The sequence below is a fragment of the Hirundo rustica genome, chromosome 5 (assembly GCF_015227805.2).
Source record: "Hirundo rustica isolate bHirRus1 chromosome 5, bHirRus1.pri.v3, whole genome shotgun sequence".
In the NCBI taxonomy this organism is placed as follows: Eukaryota; Metazoa; Chordata; class Aves; order Passeriformes; family Hirundinidae; genus Hirundo; species Hirundo rustica.
The window spans coordinates 49326745-49350702 of record NC_053454.1 but is presented as its reverse complement, the minus strand read 5'-3'; the positions used below and the strand labels follow the sequence as shown (position 1 = coordinate 49350702).

The 23958-nt window shown below is 42.5% G+C and overlaps 1 protein-coding gene across 1 annotated transcript in view; it reads right to left on the bottom strand.

Moving 5' to 3' along the window:
* The window catches only part of PPP3CA (protein phosphatase 3 catalytic subunit alpha), a 170689-nt gene extending 165509 nt beyond the window's left edge, over positions 1-5180 (bottom strand). Inside the window, exon 1 of the mRNA XM_040064100.2 lies at positions 4556-5180. Coding sequence (XP_039920034.1) covers positions 4556-4613 — 58 coding nt within the window. The 5' untranslated portion in view covers positions 4614-5180. The remainder of the gene's footprint in view (positions 1-4555) is intronic.
* Positions 5181-23958: the final 18778 nt, after the last annotated feature.

The following is a 23958-nucleotide window of genomic DNA, read 5'->3' as shown; positions in this document are numbered from 1 at the left end:
TCAAATTTACACCAAAATATATACCAAAACCACCAACATTACAGAGATTCAGGTCAATACAATTGCTCAAAAACCAGGGAAGCACTTGCAGGACACATCTATGCCGGAAAAATTGAACTCAATTCACAGGGAGACAGAGGCAGGCTTCTGCAGTGCATCAATGCTGGATTCCAGCCTGGAGCACAAGCCTTTGGTGAATACACAGAAGTCTCCCTGGACTAATGGGAATTAGCAATGAAGTTTAGAGTTTCCACTATTGACAGCAATTTTATCTCTCACAAATCTGAAATTAACACTGATGGCAACATATCGATCGTGAACTGGCATTCATATTATATTACAAACAACTGTCAGCCTGCACTTTAGGAGAGCATTAACAAGGACACAGTTTGAAATTCAGAGACAGCAGAGAGTGGTGTCTGGTTTTATTGTGTGTTGTCAATTGCTGATACAACCTTGTAAACCTCCCCATGCAACGAACAAGAGGAGATTGCCAATGCCAAGGATTACAAGCCATGGCTACAGCCCTTCTAAACAGCCGAGACAGAATTATTTCATTAAAACTCCACTTCCAAGAAGAAAGCACCAAAAAAACAAAAACCACAACAAACCCCCCCAAAAAACCCACCCAACAAAAATAAAAAACAAAAACACACAAAAGCATACAACCATCTTACCTGCCCAGAAAAAAATCAAAACAATTATCATACCTAACTGCAAGATTTCCAAGAAATTCTGACTTCACTTTTTTTTTAAATGAGTACTCCAGTTAACTTTCAAAGTTTTTATTTAGGATTACTATGCTTTAGTGCAGTATTCCTCAGAGGTACTAACGCAGGACTAAATATGTTGAGGAGGTCAAGTAATGTGATACATGGCTTTTCCCTCCCCATGGGTGGGGTTCAGATCTTGCTTATGTCAGTAGTGAGCAAAAGCTGTTGACATCAGGCAGCTGAGCCATGAGGAATGAGCTACTATCCTCAGTCCAGTTTTCGCTGGATGAGTATTCCTGCCTTCACAAGAACAACTAAGCCCTCACTCTGGCTGGCAAGTCTCAGGAGTTAGACACAGCATGGATAAGGAATAGCTTCCTCAGGCCTGAAGAAGGACATGAAGTTTTAAGAGAGCTCTGTCCAAGTGAAAGCTGTACCCAAGTACTAACAAAAAGACAAGGAATTTCAATTAATAAGTACATCAAGTCAGCACCTCCTGCAACAGTATGTTGTCCTGAGCCTTGATCCCACGAACTTCTGAATGCACCTGAACATATGGTTTATTGTATTTGCAGTCGACAGACCAAAAGTGTTGCTCCTCTACTGCGTGACAAAACCCAGAGAATAAAGATGAACCGTGTAATTTGCATCACAGCATACATGCCATCTCAAGGAGAGCACCTGAATAAATTCAAAGTACCCCTCAAAGCATAACTACATTCTCTGGAATAATTTTACTTTTTCCTTTAGATCAACAAAACAGATGGTTTTGTCAACTTTAACAGAAGTTAATTTGCTCCTGGAAACTTAACATTAAACACAAGCTTGAATTTCTTCTTTACACTGCTCATCACAAGACAGCGTAAGATTCTCATAACAAAGCCAGAAGACCAGAACGCTAAAAACATTAGGGGCTCCCAAGCCTTTTCCCCCTTGTCCCAAAAGCATGTTTTATTTTTAAGACAAATCAGTTTAAGTACAGTTCAAACAATTCAAAAAGCAAAGCAAAATGAGTGTGAGATGAAACCCTCGCCTATAGAAATACTCCACTTCGTATATTTGAGCTTTTTTAAGCACGAGAAGCAAAAAACAAAACCAAACCCACAGCAACCCCCTGAAGAAGCAGCTCTCGGCCACAAGCAATTTGCACAAAGCTGCTGGAACTGTAATCCCCCCAAGCCCATCCCACTGTTACGTAACAGTGCCAAGCCAGGATTTTTCACCAGCCAGCTTAGAGTTACTGTTAGAAGGAAACAACTCCTCTCACTCACCAGCAATAGAGAGGGTTAAAAAAAAAATCAACAAAACATAAAAACAAAACAAAAAATCCCATGCAGGCAAGCAGAAGAAAAAAATTTAATCCAGAGACTACATCCATGTTAAAGGCATTTCCTTCTCAAGTAAGGTTTTATATTATATTCTAACTGAAAAGAATTTAACTAACTTGCTTTCTCAGATTACACCTCGCCAGTGTAAGAAAATCTGTTTTTTCTCTCTTATATAGGTGCTCACAATGTACCTTTTTATTTAATTATTCTTTATTAAGTTAACATTGCAAGCCCATTTCAGTTGTTCACCTCGAGAGGGTACAAATCATGTCCTATATGACAGAAACAACAAAGTGATCTTTCCTTTACTACCACCAGTTGTTTTCTTGGCTTCCTTAATGTCCATAAGAAAGCAGTGTGAAGTGCTTATGATGCAGCAAAGAATAATTCTATTAACAACCAGTTTACTCTGTACTACACTCTTCAGATGCTATTTTAAGACCTTAAAAGGATTTCAATATTTAATAGAGGCCTGAACCAGTTAAGCAGATCTTCACATCTACAGTGAAACTCTGATATTATGAGACAAACAGTTAGCAGGGGCAACGGACACCCAAGCCGCATCTGTGTTCTTTTTGTTCGAGACTTGAGTTCAGTTTAACCAAGTTGATTTCTCACTGAGTTGCATTATAAAAGTATTTAACTACACATACTGCTAAGTTTTCTTAGAAATAGTGGGTTTAGATGTTTGAGACATTTACATGTGTGAAAAATGCAATGAGTGATTCCTGCCAAAACACATTCAGATGAGCTGAAAGCACTGAAGGTTTTGTAAATACTCAAATAATTCCTGTTCCTTACAAATACAGTTTTAAGTCAAAGGAAGTTCTGCCACAGCAAAAATCAGGCCGTTCGGCCATGAATTAGGACCAAGCAGATTAAGGAAATTAAGAAAGAAAATGAGGTATCTGAAAATCATGAAGCTCTCCTAATAGGATGGCCATTTTTTTTCTACAGGAGACAGCTTAAGACAGGCTTTAAAGCCTACTCTTGGTGTGATGTAACAGACCGAAACTTAAATTGTAAATATTCTAGATATTACAAGGTAAAGGTGAAATATTACAAGTGATTTTCTAAAAATTCTTGCAATTCTGTTTCTTACACTATCTGAGTACCTACAATTTCCTTTGGAGGGGCATAAAATGAAGATGGGAAAGGGCATAAGAAGGTAAATGTAAGTATTAACAGAAAACCATAAATAACACATCTTCCCAAATAATATTTACACTGAGTGTTTCATTCTGGCATACACCTATGTAAATACAGAAGTGTACGTATTTCAAGGCCATTTCCGTTTCTAGCTTCCCGGGATCTGGACACACGCATGCTGCACCTAGGATTTGTGCTGTCCACCGTAGTATACGGGTTATAACCTAACCGGGTGAAATACACCAGAGCTGGGTACACTTGGCTGTGTGCCCAGTGCGGAAGGAAAGAAACAAACAAAAAACAAACAAACAACCCAGACCACTAAATACACGTGCACTTCCTACACACCGAGAAATGCACATGTGCAATTTACATTAGGCATCGTCCCCGTAAATAAAACCTTGGTCTGTACTGCGGGGCGCAAGGTGTTGTTAACCCAAACTCTGATCTGTTTATACGGCCGAGGCTGGCAGCACACGCGTGCCTCCAGAGAAAATATCATGGAGCCCGTAAGTGTTTGTGCCGAGGACCCTCACGCACATCTGCACGCACAAGCGGGAGCACGGCCACGGAACGCCCGCCGGATAACTTCACATCCTAGCAGGCCGGGCCGTCAGCAAGAGACAGCGATGGAAGAGGAGGAGGAGGAGGAGGAGGAGAAGGAAGCAGCCTTCGCCGCCTCCCACAGCGCCCGCGGCCCGCGCCCACGGCGCGCTCCCCCTCGCCCGGCATCCCCGCCGCGGGTGCCGCGGGGGCGGCCCCGAGGGAGCGGGGCACGGGGGAACCGGGCGGCGCAACCGGTCCGCCAGCAGCTCTCGGTGTGGGAGCGGAGCCCCGGCTGCTGGCGCGGGGAGGTCTCCAGGCATCCTTGCTGCATGCGCGGAGCAGAACGGCAGTGACAAGCGGCGGCGGCGCAGCCTGCGGGGGTGGGGGGAAGCTCTGGGGAGCGCGGTCCGGAGGAGAAGGGGGAATGGGGGATGCCCAGAGGAGCAGGCGGGCTGGGAGAGGAGGCCGAGCCCTGCCCTCCTCTCCCGCAGGCACCTAGGCGAGGGAGGAAGCTGGGGCTCCCCCTCTCTCTCACGCCAGCCCTGTGCAGCGCCTTCAAGGCGGAGGGGGGGAGGCGGCGGGGGGGAGGAAGGGGGGGAAATGCTGCAATGTAGCGCCGGGCAGGCAGGCGAGGGAAGCCGCAAACCCTCCACTGGGGCCCGGCACAAGCCCCCGGGCCGAGCCCACCCCTCCCAGCCGCCGCGCTGCCGGCAGCCCCGCGGTACCTGCCCGGGGCGGGGAAGGGGGGACGGACGCGACCTCGGCAGGGGGCCCGGCGGGACGACCCGGCCGAAAGGGCGGCGGGGACGCAGAACCCACCTTTCACCACCCTGTCCGTCGTCGATAACTTGGGATCAACGGCCTTATGCTCCGACATGTCCGGCGGCCGGGGAGGCGGCGAGGCTCTCCCCCCTCGGGCAGGGCAGGCGCGGGCTGAGGCGGCGGCGGCCGCTGCGGTCACGGCTCCGGCTCCTCCGCTGCGGCCGAAGTTGCCGCGTCCCGCCGCCGCTCGCTGGCTCCGCTGGGCTCTGCCGCGCGGTGCCTTCCTCCTTCGTCTTCCTCCACCCCCGTCCTCCGCCGGTTAATTATTGCTCGCTTTCAATCACGCCTCCGGGCTGTGCAGGACCGCTCGCTCTTCCCCCCCCCCGCCAAAGACCCCGCCGACAACACCCGCGGCGGGCGGCTGTCAGGCAGCGCCGGCAGGAAAAGCCGCGAGTGGACGCGGGCAGCAGGAACAGCCAGGTTGCACACGCAGCGGCCAGCCCTGCGCTTCCTTCCTCCACGGCACGGCGCGCCGCTCCGGCTCCTCCCGCCGCCGCCGCCGCCGCCACCACCACGGCCGCCGCCGCCCCGGACCGGGATCCGGATCCGTGTCTTCCCCGCCGCCCCCCGCAGGGTCTCTCCCCGGCTCGCACCGACACCGGCCGCGGCCCCGCGCGCCGCTGCACACGCTCCGCCGCGCAGCCCCCGCGCGCCGCCCGGCCCCGCCCGCCCGGCTCCCGCTCCCGGGCCCCGCCATTGGCCCGCGCCGCGCTGCCACTCACTGCCAGCAGCCCGGCCCCGCCCCGCCCAGGTGCGCCCGCCCGCGCCGCGCGGAGCGCCGGGGCCGCGCGGCCCCCGCCGAACGGCAGCGGGGCACGGCGCGGCCCGATCCGGCGCGGCCCGGTACGGCACGGCCCGCGTGTGGCCGCGGGAGGGAGGCTGCTACCTGCTGCTCGCGGGGGCCGCGGCTGCGCGCCGGGTACCGCGCCCCGCGGGCGCGCCTGCGTGCCCGGCCGCCCCGCGCGGGTGCGGAGCGCCGGCCGCTCCAAGCGCCTGCCCCGCGGGGTGCCCGCTCCGAGCTGGGGCGTCCCCGGAGAGGTGACACGCACCGAGAGGTACCGGCAGGCGCGCAGCCGGGGCTGGCCTGCGCGAACGGGGAATCTTCTTAAACAGCATCCATCAGCCGGGGGATTGCTGATCCATCCCCTCGGATAAAGGAAAAAATACACCCATCGCCCCTAGCCGTGCGTCTTGCCCCGGGCGCCTGGCACACCCCAACCTGGGGCTTGGGCCGGCTCGGCCTCGATGCTGGGGCACCGCCATCCCCTCAAATGGGGCTGCAAGGACAAACGGAATGGCCAAACATGGGTGAGAAGTGTTCGCCGCCCCCAGCTGGAAGACAGCAACTCCTGCTTCATGTTTCTTAGAGGATTGGAAAGTCATTTGCATCTGTGAAGGTGTCCTCCACCATTCCAGACAACATAAATATTGTTATGGGCTTGTTTATACATGTTGTTCGGGAGGACCTATTCCTGACTAATTTCATGACTAATTTCCAGAATAAGGCTGAGCTGTTCCGGTTTAGTTTAACACTGTGAGTTTTAATTAAAGAGGAAAATAGGGCACACCTGTTCTGGAAGAGGGATGTTTACAGAATTGCTGTTGAATAACTTCTGTGTAGATCAGCCAAGAATCAACAGACACCTAACCCGGCTTCCCATTTCCCTCTGGGGTGATGTACAAGTTGCTGGCTTAGCAGATGCTACTGCTTTAGAAAGCCACAAAGAATATAAGAGGGCACTTGTGACACATACTCTCTGCTTTGATTTGCCTGACATTTTTAGGGGACGTTTTTTTTGGCTGTCCTTGTGGTATTTTCTTTGAACATGGGAAGACATTGTATGTGACTGACATTTAGTAGAACAGCATGAGTTCTCAGCTTGTTCCAACAACTGTGGTGAGCTCCATGTGCTGTGACCATCCTCTTGTCTCAGGAGCACAGACTAGCTGGGTAATAAAGCTGGCATCTGAGATTCCTATTGCAATGGTAACAAGAGAATGTGAAACAGAGCTAGGGCTCAAGCAAGGATGTCTTATATATGCCCAGAAAAATCCTGAAGCCCATGACAAGTAAGCAGACATCTCTCCATATGGTAGGCATACTTCATGAAGCATGAAGTGCACAGAAGAATCTGGACAGAAAAAACCCTACATCTTCATCCCCACTGCCGGGAAACACTGCCCAGCAGCACTTGGTGCTTGGACAGGGAAGGAGAAGCAGCGTGTGGGGAATGCAGCATGGCCAGTATTGCCTACACGTTCTAGGCCCCAGCTTCATGAGATGTGGAAGACCAGTTTGGATCCGTTCTTCTGTGACTGCAGGCTGCTTGCATTACTCATCTGGATTTGTCTTCATAGGCTAGAATGACAGAGATGCTGGGTCTCTCGAGTTTACATTTGCTTCCCCATTAATCACAGGACAAGACTTCAGCTCTGATTTTTTAACCAGAAAGTATCATTGTTGCTGCTGCTTATATAAGGACATCCAGTGTCACAACTCCAGCATGACGGTATTAATTCTGAAGGCTACACAGGAGTTCTTTTCTTTAACGATTTTCCTCTCCTAGTTTTCAATTATAATATGCCATCCAGACTACTCTTTCATTTTATCTTGTGGTAGGTCTTGATTATTCATCTTTTGAATGTGTTTAGTCTTCCTTTACAAGGTAGAATCCCCATTTCAGGTCATCTCTTCTTTAGGAGCATTTAGATGAGCTTTCATAAGACAAAGACCAGTACCATGACCAAATGCCACATATCATGCCCTTTCTGCAAGGTATGATACAGCCAAGATTCAGATCACAGGTGTAAGACCTCATAACTATTCTTTCGTGGTCTGATGAAATCTTAACCCCATAACTTGTTTCAGTAGCAAAAGCCTTGTCCTTGGTGTGATGGAGGGATAGGAAGAGAGTAATCACTGAACATCGTCTTTGTTCTCTGATAATGGTAACAAACTAGAGATACTGTTTCAGATTTCTGTTAGTAGTAAGGGTTGTACAGGCATTCCTTATGACTTCAATCTGTCGTTCAAATCCATCCATATAGGTGGTCCTTCAGATTTTTCTCACACTCCTTGGTTACAGAAGGATTTCTTTTTCATCGGATCTGAGTCCTATTAGATTCCTTTTTCTCATTTAACAGCAGGAGGAGAATATGAAGATCACAACTTTGAATGAAAAGAACACAGTCAGTGGATTCTGGGAAAACTACAACACACTTGACCCCTTGCATTACTAATCCCTAGTAGCACTGTTAGTCATTTCATCCCCTAGTAGAATAGAAGCCCAGCACGATACATTGAAAGCTCTGATCTTCCAAAGAACAGTCACTCCTGATTACTTATTTTGAGGACAAGCTCTGTAAGAGCTGGGGGAGAGATTTTTTTTCAAGTCTGGAATAAGTTAGTACCCACCTCTTTGCCTTGGATGAACAACTAATTTCCATTTTAGCTGAGACATGACAATTCTTTTAAGCACACAGTAGCTCTGGAAAGTAGCAGTATCCAGCTGAAGTGGAAGGAGGAATAAATGCCCATACAATGAGAAGCTAGTCATTTTAACCCAGACACGCAGATTGAGGGATTTCAAACTGTATCATAGATCCCATGAAAAATTAGCAACCAAGTTGTCTTGACTCTATTTCTGCAGCAAGGTGAGGATTATTTTATAGTGTCTCTGTGTGTGTGTGTGTATATATATACACACACACACACACACACACACACACATATACATATACATATACATACTATTATTTTATAGTATAGATTATTTTATTGGTTGAGTCAGTGGGCAAAAGTATCACAGGATGTGATATATTATTTTATATTGCATGGCACTTTTGCCCACTGACTCAACCGGTTAGGATACTGTTTTAAAGTATTGATAGCAAGAGATAGTGTTTAAAACTTTAATCATTATTATTAGAGAATGACTGTTCTAGCTGCAGGGAGTCTGTCCTTCCTGCATTATTGTTAGCCTCTGGAAATTCTGGCTTCACATGTAATAAATGTAAGTTTGACAGTATCTTGGAAGTAAAGGGGAATTAGCGAGGGCCCTTAAGTACTACGAAGGCTGGATGGAAAATATGTGCGACAAGGTCAGTCTGGATGTTGGTGCTGCCTTAACTAATGATTTTCCTTTCAAGAGACATGTGCAATAGTTTTGGTTTACTTCCATCCAATATAAAAATTACTGGGGATTCTCAACATCTGTGTAGCTATGTCTATTGCCTAGGCCATAGCCTCTATAGCATCATTGTCTACAAGATTAAAACCACTACCTATTAGTCTATGTTGGGAGTGTGTCTTGAGGAGATGCTCCACAGTGAACTCAAAGTTTTGTTACAGCTCACAGTCACAACAGTGACAACAAGCACATAAAACTTTCAAAAGAACTAGATTCATCTACGTTTAGCTAAAATAAATTTGATACCAGGTGTCGCATACTAGCTTTGGATAGGCAGTACAATTTATCAGTACTCCACATGTAGTTTGGTTCCATCATATCCAAGAGGGGAAACTCACGCCAGTGTAGAGAGCCTATACAAAGGACCACATAGCAATTTACATCGCCATCAAGGGGCACTGTCTGAGGATTTTTTCTGACAATAGTTTTCCCCCTCTTTTTCTACCTCAGTACACAAGAGGAAGATAGGGCCTGTAGCAAGTAAAATCTTTGCATCATTGAAATGCTTTCTGGTTATGTTTGCAAGGAGATGGAAAGTTCAGGTGGCAAAACACAGACACATAACCCATCACTAAATGTATCCTCTCCTTTCTTCGTACATGGTCTTCAAGTATCCACTGTGGACATTGATCATCAGCCTCTCTGGAGCTTTGCATGTGTTTCCCAGCATACATCTATCTATCTGTTGGGCTTTTGGCTAGGCTAATTATGCAGGTTCTGGATTCAGTCCTGAAGCTTTTAGGAGAATTTATACGCACTGTTAATGATACTGTGCCTGGTTTAGAAAACAGAGCTAAATAGATATATCTATAGAGAGTCATAGAACGAATTTCATTTCATAGAAATGAATTGTGTTGCAATAAAATGCAAGCAATGGCATCTGGAATACAGAAGAGAGAAAAGTTAGGTACAAATTCCAAGATGCTGAATCAACACGGAAAACAGTAACAACTGGTGCCATGAGCAGTTATATAGAGCTTGACTGACATTTGAAAAGTCAACAAATAGTAAAAGAGAAGAACACAAGTGAGAGAAAATAACCTTGAGCCCTGTAAATCGTTTACTCCATGCCAAGACTGGCCTGCTTACAACAGATTTCAATATAAAAGAAGCATAACTGGTCATCTAAGGCTGCAAATTAATATTTGCATTCAGATTAAACCTCTGGTGCAAAACTGATCCACAAGTCATGCCTGTAAACCCTCACAGCATGCAGACTCAAGAGAAATCATGCAAAGGACTTCCATATCTGTCCCCATTCCAATACTGCTGAGAAGCAGCCTAACACAAGTTTCCTCCACTGCTGTTTCAGATTTCCTAAGAGGCACGTACTTTCATCGGACTGCCTCCAGTAAGCCCAAAGGTGAAGAAGACCAGATAAGAATTAAGTTTGGATAGGAGTGAAGCCAGCATAAGAATAAATCAAAACACCAGAGGTGGAAAGAATAATCTCAAACTGAAAAGCATAGTCAGAAAGTTACAGAGCCAGGTGTTTGAAAACGAGAGTCCCTATTGTAAGTCAAGTCAGGACCGGGACAAGGTGAGGTATAGGAGCATAACACAAAGGAAGCAGGAACCAGGAATCAAGACTAAGCAAACAAGAATGAAAGGCAAAGGAGTCAGAAGCAAAACTACAGCCAAATGGCACTGCAGGCTGCCAAGAACAACTGGTGGAGTTGCCTGACACATCTGCTGTTAGAGGAAATTAGCCAAGCTTTAGCTCCTGCAACAGCTGGGCCACAGTCCCGGTTGCCCTATTGCATCCAGCTGCAGGGCCAGTAGCCCAGGCAAAGCCCAACAGTGTGGTTAAACATTCGCTGACTTAAAACTTGATCTGCAGGAGTAGCTTGTCCCTATAAATTTACTGGGTTTAACTCAATCTGTGTATCCAGTAGAGCACTGTACTGATTTGTCTAAATGTGTTTAAAATTATTGCTTTAATTAAGCACTGCAAGTTTGTGCAGTGAAAATGTGTTACTGTAGAAAAAAATGCTGTGTCTGAAGGCAGGCAGCAGTGCCAAGGTTCCCAGAAGTGGAAAGACATCCCCTCATCTCCCCCTACTGGTGTGCCCGTTCCCGAGCCTCTGCCTGTGCCAACACGTTGTGAAACTGGGAGAAAGGACCCTTGGGAGCAGCTTCCAGCATCGAACTGTTCTCAAGATGTTGGCAACAGCTTAAAAACACAGTCCTGCTATCAAGAATTAGTCATTTGCTCCCAGGGAGTTCATCCTGCAGGCTTTGGTTGTTAATTAGACATTGCTTTTAATGGGAGTTCACAGAATACAGATTTTTCAAGGAGCTTTAGGATGTTATCCCAGTGAATATTAAAATCTTCCAGAAAATAAAAATTAAGAAAGAAATAGAAGGAATTAAAACAGAATTTTAAAGATGCTCTTGCAGTAGCAAACATCATGACAGACCAATGCCTGTTGAGAGAAAGGAACAATATTTGGAGGAAATGGGAACAGCAAAATAACAAGATATATAATCATTTTGCATTATAAGTATCTATATATAGCTTAGTTACCTCTGGTGTGTTATTGAAAACTGCTAGTGACAGAAGCAGCTGAACAGATCCTGAAATAAGACATGATACCCAGGGTGTTTAATACCCAGGATGCTTTCCTGCCTCCTTTTTCAGGAGTAATGCTGATGACAGAGACACAAGAACAAAGAAGAATGTGTGTAATTACTTTTGCAAGAGTAAGCCTTATTTGTTTTCATAGAGATGCCATGACTTATTGTTTAGTTTTGCTGCATTTATGGCCTGAAAACTGTATAGAGTAGATCCCTGCCACTTTAAAGGTAACATACATGCAACACATCCTGGAGTAAATAATTTATTCAAATGCCATCAATGCCAGCTGAGGGCTCAGTGGTAACAGGCCATAACTGGTGCTGAGAGTAAGATAATTAATCACAATAAGTTGATACTCAAGGAAAAAACACTGAAAACTTTGATTTAGTTGCCAAAACTCTTAGAATGTTAAGTGTCTTGTGATGTATTATTTAAAGAAGCATAGTGAATATGAAAAGGAACAATGGACTAGAAAGTGTTTTCCAAGCTGACCTCCTGTGCTATGTCTTTTCTGAGGAACTTTAGAATGGATAAAAAAGGACAGAACAATCTGATCTCTGAATGCATGTTTGTAAAATTCCTAAATATTTTCAAGACAAAATACTGAAAACTACAGATTACCATGTAGTTTAAGGAGCTCTAATTAATATAACCATAATATTGAATTAGATGTAAATAACTTAGGTTGGCTTAGTGGTAGCACTACAAAATATAAAAATCTTCAATTAATATTCAGACTGACCATAATTTATGCCTTGGAAATGCAGATTCTCACTTACCCCAAGGCTTTTAACTGCTGTACAATGCAAAGCTGCTTTTTAATGGTTATAAGTTACACTTACACTCACTTAAAATACATTTTATGTTCCCCGAGTGATGTAGAGCAGCCCTAATGTAAGGGAAACTAGGTTTCTAATTGACTACAAACATCCTCAACCAGGGATGCAAATTCAGTGCTGCTGTCTTAACCAACTGCAGAAAGTTTCAGTTCTCTCTGCTTACTCAAAGAATGGCATTCAGCACAGCAAGAGATGCATAAATCTTCTGAATTGCTAAAAAAGTGGTACCCAGAGGCTGTTTTGGCTCTAGATGTTGACAATTGAATGCACAGGACTGGAGAACACAGTTAAAAATTCCTCAGATAATAAATTTCCTTTTAAAGTATCCTTAGCAGCAGAGATGTGAGGGTAACTGATGTGCTAGAAACAACGGAAGTGCCTGGGAATGATCATGGAGGAATTAAGGCTTCACCCCTTAAAAGGTGGCAGGATCAATAGCTCAGCTGAAGTGCAGCTACACCAGTGTACGTGGCATAGGCAATCAAAAGGAGGACCTGGAGACCAAGGTGCAGCAGGAAAAGCATGACATAAGTTGCCATCATGGCAGCAGTGTAGGTTGATGCACACAGCTGGAGTGTTGTAATGGAAATGATAATGGGTGTAGGGATAGGCAAGAAGGAGAGGTGGTAGGGTAGCCCTGTATATTAGAGAGTGGTTGGATTGTCTAGAGCTTAATGATGGTGGGTGTGTTGATCTACTGGAGGTAGGAAGCCTCTGCAGAGGGATCTGGACAGGTTGGATCAATGGCTCAGGCCATTTGTATGAGGGTCAACAAGGTAAAGGGCTGGGGTTGTCAAACATTGGAACAAGCTGTCCAGAGAAATGGTGGAATCACTGTCCCTAGAGGAATTTAGAAGGCTTGTAAATAGGGCATTAGGGACATGGTTTAATGATGGACTTGGTGGTGCTGGGTTACCAGCTGGAGCTGATGACCTTAATGGTCTTTTACACCCTAAATGATTCTGTGATTCTTATTGGTACAGAACACATTCATTCTGTAAATAGATGTGCTCTATAGGACGGGACAATTTCACCATCTTGACTTTAATTGTTTGTGAAAATAATTTAAACTTAAGGCAAGGAGCAGACATTAACACTCTTCAAAACTATTAGGATGTTTCTTATTGAGTGGAAGCAAACACTTTTCTTTTACTCTTGCTATCTTAACTTTGCCAATAAACCCAACACTTGTGTTTGTTCCTTTATATGACACTGCTTTCTGCCTAAGAAGGAAATATTTCTCTAACTCTCCTGGAGTTCACAGCTATCCCAAGAGTAATGACTTCTTGCTGGTTGTCTTCCAAAGGATGTTGTCAGCTGCTCAGTAGTTCATTTCGGGTGAAAATAACCCTTGTGCCAAGGCCAGGCCAAGATCATGTACCAAATAAGTCCCATTAAAATCTTCAGATAAGGCATAAATGACATTTAAGTATTATAGTGCTGGCCTTCCGCTCAGTAGTGAATTAATCTGATAGCTGTAAAAATGGGTTTGCTCTGACTTAAAAATTTGACAAGTGCTTATCCTGACCTCAGACTGGGATTGGTGAGACTTGCAAAATTGAGTAGCACAGGACATACATGCTCTGCCAGATTCTCAGGAGTTTTCCACTTAAATATATCAGCTGGGAGAAGGCTGATCACAACTATAGCAGTGAAGGATCTGGATGCTGTTACAATGCATTGGTCCCTGGATACTTGAAGGCTGGGAGCAGCCCTGGCACCGTGACACATGCCAAACACAAAAGTCACAGAGTGCTAGAACCATGTACTTGTGGCATGTTCCCCCCAGCTGGGAAAGAGTGTCATGTCATTTCATCTCTGAATCTACCTATTTTAGTCATGGAACTTACAGGAAGAGAAAGGGAAGGGAAATGAGACAGAGGAAAGTGATTGCTGCTATGCAGATATACAATTATATGCGGTCTAGCAGATGGCAGATGACCTGAACTCCGTCTCTTCACTAAAATGCTTTTCTTTTGCCTCCTTCCTGTCCAGACTTAGCTTGAGCTGTCACTTTTTATTCTTGCTCCAATTTTTTTTAGTCATTGGGTCAGCTGGGAAAAAAAAGTGTTGTTCACTGGAAAGAAACAAGACAAATGGATGCTTCCAACACCATATAATTAGAGTGCAAAGCATAGCCACAGATAAAATACAGATGCATGTAAAATATGGGAATCAGACCTTCTGCCTTACTAATGCAATTATTCATATGCCTGGCAACACAAATATGCTGTGGAAGGGAAACTGTGTCAGTGATAATGTTTGTTCAGTTATTCACTTGCATATTCATGGGCTCAGATGGAGAATGTGCATTGGGGTATGATTGGTTCACCTCCTTCCATTTCCATGTCCTCAAAATTTTCCTCTTTTGTTTTCCCTTCTTTTCTCTCTTTTGGTTTGGATTTTTTATTCCCCCTCCTCCCTCATTTTGGAAGTGCCTGGAACAGTATTTCAGAAAAGTTTTATAACAGCATGCTTTCCTTTAAGGATGTAGATTGCACCTTGCAGTAACCATACACATTCTCCTGGAAGAACCTTTGCATTAAAGCTTGCTGTTCCTGCCTTCCCTCCCCTCCTCTCTCTTCTTTTTCCCTTCATCTTCATATCTCTGTTGTAGCCCATGGTGGGCCATGGAGTGATAGGGAGGGATGATTAAGACACTGCTGTGACATTGTCCAGTAATTCTTTTCCAGGAAGGAACCATTTCACAGGCTCCCAGTATATACTCTCATAGTGTCCAGAAGCACTTTCCAAAGTATTCTGATGATTCTTAATTTTAAACTCCATTGTTTTAGGTGGTCACCAATTTCTCTCAATCAGAGTGAGTACTTTGTATGTATGTCCTCAAGTTTTCTCTGGCCACTGTCTTTGAACTATCTACCAAAATAAATTAGGGTAAACTCTGACTATGTCAGTCACAAACAGAGATGAGCTTAGTAAATCTGGGTTTCTCCTATTTAAAAAAAAATAAAATTGTTAATACTGCTCTAAATATATAGTCACTGCCAACAGTAACACACATAGCAGCCAGCTTCCATCTGCATTGAGATTTCCCAGACAAGCTGTATAATATCCCTCCAGAAACTACTAAGCCTTGGCAACAATCAGAAGATTGGTGGAGGCGAGACAATCCAGAAAGAATGGATGAAGTTAATCAGGGAAGCCAATGAAATAAAAACACAAAACTGAGGAAGAAACTGCTGACATACTAGGAGGAGACACTAGCCTTTCATCTCCAAGTTTTTAATATTCTGCATATCATTCATATATAATATTCCCATTCTATGAAGGGCATATAGGAAAGCTTATATGAAGTAAAGCTAAAAATGTTACACTGAATTTCTCCTAAGAGTATGCTGATTTTCCAAATGGACAGAGAAGAAAAAATACTAATACCCTTCTGTCCATCCTACTTGCCAAGAGAGAGCAGAGAATAATTTCCTTTTCTTGTGCCGACAAGCTATATAAGAAATAAACAAGAAGTTTCACATTTCACAATCAAACATGTGGATCTTGGAAGCTGAACTCAGCAAAATTCAGCATTCTTGTGGAAGCAAGACACACATTTTTAACACTGTGAGTAATTAACCAGTGGGATTGCTTGCCCTGGAATATGCTGGGACACTTGGAGCTTTTAAATCACGTCAGGGTGTCTATAAAAAGATGCTGTCTGCTTCAGTTGCAAGATACTAAACTCGGTGTAGAAATTTGCCTTGCTATTAAAACAGGTTGGGCTAGATGGTCCCAAAGGCTTTAATGATTAGGATATACACTCAGGAACACAGTGTAAAACCCAATTTGCACAAATACTGGTAATGCGCACAATTTATGAATTCACTTTTGCTGAGAATGTCAAGCACTCAGAGTTAATTCTCTGTGGTTGCACTAGTCATACTGTAGGACAGAACGTACACAAGAGGAAGAAAGTGTGGCTTCAAGTGCAACCAAACCAAAATCCCAGTTAAATGGGAACCCCGCATTTGCACATTTTTGTTTATGTAGTCATTTTTTTAAATCATTTCTTTCTAATAGCTGGAAAATGAAGACCTGCATTCCAGTAAAAATAATGCAGTGATCAGCTACAGCTAGAGAATGAAAGGGTATCAGCTCAGGAAAGCACTGCTTAACCCTGCATTGACCAACAGCAAGCTATTGAGACTCCCAAGCACCACAGTCTGTTTTTCTTCTGAGACACCTATGTGTCTTCATCATTAAATTTGTATAATCCACAGTAAATCTGAGTATAATTACAGATCCATCAGTCTTAGTGCCCTGCAAAGCAAAATCCTTGTCCCAGAGCATAAAAAGGAAAACTCCACTTTGCTCTCATCAGTCATTGCCAGAAAGAAACTTCAGCCCCCATTGATGGAGATTTCCCTTGGAGCACTGGTCACCAAGACCAGGCAGCAGGAATGCAGTGAAGCAGTTTGCACAGCTCATGCCTTGTTGGTTGCATAAAAGTTTGGCTTTTATCCAAAGACCTAGAATCCATGGCAGCTTCTCATTCCTAGGAATCATATATTTGAATGCTGGATACCCTGCCACCTCCAATTAATTCAGAAAGTTCTTTATGGCTTTTTATGCCAGCAAATTCATCAATTCAGCCTGCTGACTATGTGAGACTTTTTTTCTAAATGCTCTGCACTGAATATTTGTAGGCAAGTAAAAGATGCCATGCATGAAAGCACAGCACTTTTTCGTAGAAGTTCAGTGACAAAGTCCCTTTCTTGGCTGCTTCATGGCACTGACACTTAAGCCATCTTTCTAGTGATACTAGTACAAGTTATTGGTCATAGTCCATCATGACTTCGCTTAACTTTATACAACTATTCATTTGAATATTGTCCTTCCTTTGTGAGATTAATTTCACCAATCAGACTAGCTAGATGGAATATTTTAGTCAGAACTCTGCCCTAAGTTGCACCTTGTTTATGATTTTATCAGGAAAAAAAAAAAAAAAAAAGGAAGGAAGCATTCAAGCCACTAAAGTCAGTGGTTTTACCTTACTCCTCAATTAGTCCATTTATTTCAGTGAAGATCCACAATCTTCCACAAGAGCTAAATATGTCTCCCAGTATATTTTACTGCCAGGAACAGTCCTTGTACAATTCAGAGTACCCTGGGCTGCCACTGAAGGAATGAACCATGGTGATCTCTGAGAAACCAGGCCTCTTAGGTGAGATGTCAAACTGAGGTCCCCAGAATTGCATTTCCCAACAGTAAGACAAAACTGAACTAGCTGGGGACATCACAGTCCTCACTGCACAGTTCTTCTGTAGCACTGAGATAATTGTTCATCATTTTGCAATACAAACTCTGCTCTAGCACTTCTAAATTTTTGATTTTGAGAGTTGAGAAGCCTGGAGCTCAGTGCTTTTTCAAAATTTAATACGTGCCAGATGCGTATTTGTCCACCACATGGTTATGTAAGAGCTGCTCAACAAGTCTCTCTGCTTCTCTTTTCCCGTGGCACAGCAGACATGATTTAAATCCCAGTCTGCGATGTTTGCTGCGTGCTGATGTCTTTCCACATGAAAGCTTTGACATGTCATAGGCCACAGGACCACAGATAGGCAGCTAGCTAGCAGTGCTGCAAGATTTCTTAGTCTTTGGCTAGATATTAAATAGCTGTAACAAACAAGAGACTCCAAATCATCATTTCTTACAGCATAACTCCTCCATCCTGAAAACTGCAGGGTGGGATTTGGTCAGAACTGATACTCCCACCAAAAAATTCAGCAGAATTTTAGGAAATATTGACCTATCAATAAACGAAAGTTGCAGAAGAAGAGACATACATCCTTTGATTTTACTGATTTCTTTCTTTTTTCCTCTTGTCCCCATTTATATGAATTTTTAAATCTAGATGATCAAAGCAATATGTATTGTAGCAATTCAGGAAAAAGAAAGCCCTTCACTCTCAGTTGTTCAAGCCCACACACTACTGCTGAGGTACCATTTTGATGTCCTGTTCTGGCAGCTGTGTAATTATATCTCAAGCAACATAATTAGATTCACTCTGCACACACTCACTGAAAGAGAGATGAACAACTGCAGTGGCTTTCAAGATAAGATTTTTATACTGATGCTCTTTCTGCTGCTATATGAAAATTCTTGTAGTGAAGTCAGTGAATCACAGTAATATGTAAGTGTTGACAGCTATTTATGTTAGGTCCTTTTGAATTTGTAAACAGAATATGACAGAACTAAAGCAAACACCAAGAGGTTATTTTGCACTCTGCTGAACTACGCAAAATGATATAAAGACATTTCAGAAAAGTTTTACAGACCTGGAGAAAAACGCTGCGCTGTAAGATGGAAATTCAAGATTTTTTTTGAGGAAAAGCCTTCACTTCGGAAAGTTTATCCTTGCAACCTCATGCTGGTTCACGTGGGCTTTCCATTGGTATAAAGCAGATGATTCCCAAACCAGGCATGCTCAGCGTCTGCACATGGACAGGATGCACAGCCTCTGTATGATCTGCACACACTGCTGTGGCCAGCATAATCTTAGCACCCAGCACACACACACACAAACCAAAAGGGTGTGCAGGTTCTGCCATAGCCACTGACGGGATGTAGCCCACAGAGCATTTCTGCAGCCAGCCACATCCTCCTCCACTGTTTCTTTTTCAGATTTTATGGGAGTCCCCAGGATCCGCATGGAGCAAAACTCATTCATTCTTCTTGCTGCTCTTTCCCTTAACCTCCCACTCTCATCCCACTAAGAAATCACCAAAGAGAGAAAAATACATCAGGACCTGGGTATAAGAATGTGAAAATCTTGCTTGGTGAAGCCATAGACAAAATAGATTGAGAGTTAAAATTCACAAGAAATGCCTGCTTTGTGTCCCAGTTCTAGTTTTCAAAGAGTTGACTGTAAGGTATTCAAAATTTGGAGTGTTTGTTTGCTTGTTTGTTTCTCCTGCCTTGCCTTGCCATGTTTTCTATTTCTGAACACATGTCAAGGCAAAGGCACAGAGTACTTTCATTCAATCAAAGCCAATTCCCATTTTGATAGTGCAAAGGCTTCAAGTGTGGCTCAGACTGACCCAAGGTATGCTCAGACTAATTGATGTCATTAAGCAATGGAGATGATGGGCATAAACAGATTAACATGAGAACTAACCAGTCTGGCAGCACAGATGTCTTCACTGCCTCAGTTCTCTACCTAATTGCACCGTGTGCTTTTCCATCTCCAAAAGCTTTTACTTACTTGATTCTTAAAGTAAAAAAATAATATGGAACTGGTAGGAAGGGGCAGTGATCATACAAGTTCTAACAGGTGAAAAAATACATTATTTTTGTTGCACACATTTTATTATTTATTTATGCAGTATTCTGATTTACTTATGGTAGTATAGATCAAGAGTAACTCAGCCACTCAGCCGGCATGAGGGAGGTCTCAAAAGTGAGATATTTCGTGTTTTCTCAGCTCAGAGGGGGTAACAATATTTTGTGTGAATATCTCCTTCTGCCCTCCCCCCAAGAAAGCACATTTCCTGCTAGCTATACCAGAATGCTTGAAAGTACAAGCACTCTGGGTTAAGAACTTCTAAATGTATTATTGCTTAAAGCATTATCATTTTCAAGCCAATTTCATGATTTTGAGCACTCGGGGTTGGCAACAGTATGCAAGTTGAAATAAATGAGGTGTAAATGCCAAGTAAAGCCAAAGAAATGTACACTGCATGAAGAGCATCATATATGAATCTCTTGTCCACAGTTCTGTTGGCTGACCTCTAGATAATATCTGGAATGCCACTTACTGAATGTTGCTTCAGTAACCTCTGTCTTGCTGCCAAAATCAATATTCCTGATTTTGGTAACGTGGCCTGTTATGATACATATTATTTAGAGGTGAACTGATTATAAAAAACCTGATGAAAACTGGAACTATTGAGAGAACAGACAATATTTTCAGGAAAAAAATTATAAGACATGGAAAATATTACTTATTTGGGCAGCTGAGCACAGCAGATGGCAAGATCTTCAGGGAAATAAACACAAAGTTTGGGAAAGCAAGAATTTGTTCTAGCAGTTGCCAGTGATCTCATGCAGCAGGAAAATCAGTCAAAAATTAAATAGACACTCAGTAGCACCAGTGTTTTGTCAACATTTAGTAAAAAATGGGGACTTGGCAGCAAGAAAGGATAGGACAGGGGAGGCTGACTGGCTTCGAGGGCCAGTGTTAGCAAAAGTAATTGTCAGGATCAGATGGTATTATAAATTTAGCAATCAGGAGGTTTCAGTGGAGATTCACCACTTGTAAATCAAAGAGTGTGCAGCTATAAAACTAAACTAACCATTTATTAAGGTTGGAAAATACATCCAAAATCATGGAGTCCAACCTCTGACCAAACTAAATCACAGAACCATCCCAGCTAAACCACAGAACTAAGTTCCTTGTCCAATTGTTGTGTCTCTTCAACACTTCCAGGGATGGTGACTCCACCACTTCCCCAGGGAGCCTGTTCCAATGCCTACCCACCCTTTCAGTGAAAAAAATTGTTCCTGATGTCCAACCAGAACCTCTCCTGGTGCAGCTTGAGGCCACTTCCAATCATCCTGTCCTGGGAGAAGATGCTGACCCCCACCTGGCTACAGCCTCCTGCCAGGGAGTTGTAGAGAGCAAATGTGAACCTGCTACAGTCCACTCCCAGAAGAGTGACTGTCAAGTCATGAAACAAACCATGAGCAAGGCCTGGATATATTATATGGTAAAGGAAATAATATTGTCCCAATGACACATTTTATTAACTAATATTATTTTAAAATATTCTAATTGAATATTCAAGAATATGGTCTCTAAACATTTGATTAAGTTTAGAAATACAACAACTGAGAATTCATAAATCCAGGTTGTTCCATAGAAGGCCCCTAACCATCTTTTTCGGGTAAAGACTGCACAATATCTTCACCGAGGATTCATCCTTTCTCCATTTATTGCTACACAAACTTCACATTCCACATATATAGGATAAATAAGAAAGGCAAAATTTGACCCATTATGTCAGACTGAACTAGCAAGTGATTTCATTTTAGAGCAAGAAATTTTAGATGGCCAGAATTATCATTGTTCCACTTCTGTTTCACATTTAAATCTTTACTCAATATCTCTTTTTACATGGGAGTCTTTATTAGTCTCTCATTTTAAATTACTACCAGCTATCCAGGTGCCAAAACTTGAAAAAAGGATACCTAATGGATGCAAGGAAAAGTGAGGATGGAAAGAAATTATACATGCTTTCTGTATATAGATGCTTGAAGGGTCATCATTGTGGAATGGAGTTGATCATTATTTACAACCACACAACTTTTGTAATGTCTGCCTCATGATCAAGTACCAAGATTTGAAAAGACTGGGCATACAAACAAACTGGGCAAAACCTTTCTCATGTATCTCATGTGCATGTGTGAGATATTTATGCCTGCATGTATATGCCTATTGCAGCTGAGATGAATGAAGTGCTCTTCATGATAAAATTAACTCAGTCACCTTTTTTTTTTTTTTTTTTTTTAAATAAATCAGAATTACTACATTCAGTAGTAATTCTGCACTGCTGAGGTTGGTGAATTCCTTGTCTGCTGATGTCAGAGGCTTTTCCTGAGAGGGGAAAGGATTTCACGCAGCATTTGAAAGGAGCTGAATCAAGCAAAATGATTCATGGTACATGTATGCATGTCGATATCTTAGGCTTAGATTTAAGTACAACAGGACCATGACTAAACAATAGTAATTCATAAGCTTTAGTAGGAATTGTGGACAATTTGAAGTATTTTTGTAATTTACATCAGCTTTCAATCTTGTTTTGGGTATCCCAGAAGTGTAACATTGCAGAAAACAATTCTTTAATTTTTGACCTTTTTTTTTTTTTTATATTGGATGTTCCAGCAGTTTAGAAAATTTCACTAGAGTCTTAGACTCTCAAGTACTTAAAAAAATTAAGGCATGCCATCTACTACAAAGCTTTGGGCCATTTGAATAATCAAGAAATATTGTTGTTCATCTAATCTAGGATTTTGTTATTAATACAGGCAAAAAAATTACACAATGGTCAATTTCTGAGATATGTCTCCATAAAAAAAAATTCCTAAAATTTAGTAATTTAAAATTTATTCATTCTTTGAAACTTGAATTGATTATAAAAGTACTTCCTTATGGCTCTGAATATATTTGGTTTTGAAATATTTGAAAATATTCTCTTCTGTACCCAGATAAAGAGACTGACCCTGGATATAGCTTCTACTTTTGAAACCAATCATCTAAATATTTGCATGGAAAGAGCAATCTTTCCATCAGTTCTACATTTACAGTTGCAATGAATCTTTCTCACTCCTTGGCCAAATGACTTACTTGAATGCAATTAACATTTCTCTGTGTGTTTTTTTTTGGTTGGGCTTTTTTTTTTTTTTTTTAATTTTTCATTTAAAGACCATTTCTAACCCTTCTCCCAATTTATATATATTATGGAGAATGTTTTCCAGAAAAAGCTTCTGTACCTTGTTCTTACTCAGCAGACTCAAATCTCCCTCAGAAATTATTTGTAATAATCCAATTACCTACCTTGGCTCACTGATGTGTATCACCAGATAGATAAAAACCCCCCAACCTTTGGACAGGTTTATTCCTCAGCCAATGTGTCTACAGACTTAGTGCACCTGTGGAATTGAATATATGTTAATGTCTTTCCTATTAGGATCTGCAACAGCCTGGGCAGATTCCAAGGCAGTAAAAAAAGATTCTCCCTCCCACTGATTCAATGGGAGGGACTTGGAGACTCTCCTCATCCCTTCCGTGCATTCAAAACCTTGCAGCATAAGACCTATGAGTCACTCAGCAGGGATCTCATCTTTATATTCATCTTAGTAGCAATAAATAACTTTCATTCTTCATAAACAGGGTAGTACATACCTATAAACATATGCACATGCACAATTCTGGCATATAAAATAGGAGATAAATAAATAAATAAATAAATAAACAGTGCTGTCAAATTTATGGGAAGTAAGTCTGAAGTGTTTCAGGTATTTCTACTTTCCTAGCTTGGTGGTAATTTTCTTTGCATTTAGCAATAAATTTATAGTCTTTAATCATGTCACAATTGTCTTGAAGATAAATACCTTATGTACAAGGAAATCATTTTTACAGCTTAAGGTTTTTCTGGTCAAATATCATGATTCAGTTAGGACAGACAGAATATACACAGTGTGGAGAGATGACGTCATCTTAACAATTACATTCATCATTACTTGGCATTTGAACTCCTAGGAACACAGCTTTGTTCTTCTCTGCTTTTCAATCCAATGACATTTGAAGTAAACACATACATAAGTTTATAGCCACCCCCTTCTTCCCCTTCAAACTTTTGATGAAATGTCCATGTAATATTTTTGATGAAAGATACATTAAAATATAATATTTTAGCAAAGCAGTTCTACATCATTTCCTGTCCCTAATCTACATAAAGGCCCAGATTAATGTCTACTGAGTGAGGTTTGTAACAAAGATCTGCACTATGTGTTGCCTCCTGAGGGAAAATGCAGTTCGCGTTGATGGCAGTGTAAGCCAACCGTGGCAGGAAGCAAATGTACCTTTTCAACGCGAATGTCAAAATTACTTTTCATTTTCAGCCAAGAACGTCAAACATAAGTTCTGAAAATAAATCCATTTACAATTCAGGCAGTTTTGCTTTCATATTCTCTATCACAAAAAATACTGCATTTGTTTGCACCTAGATTTCATCTTAAGTTTATTTGTGGGTGTATCAAAAAGGTGGGTTTTTTGACATC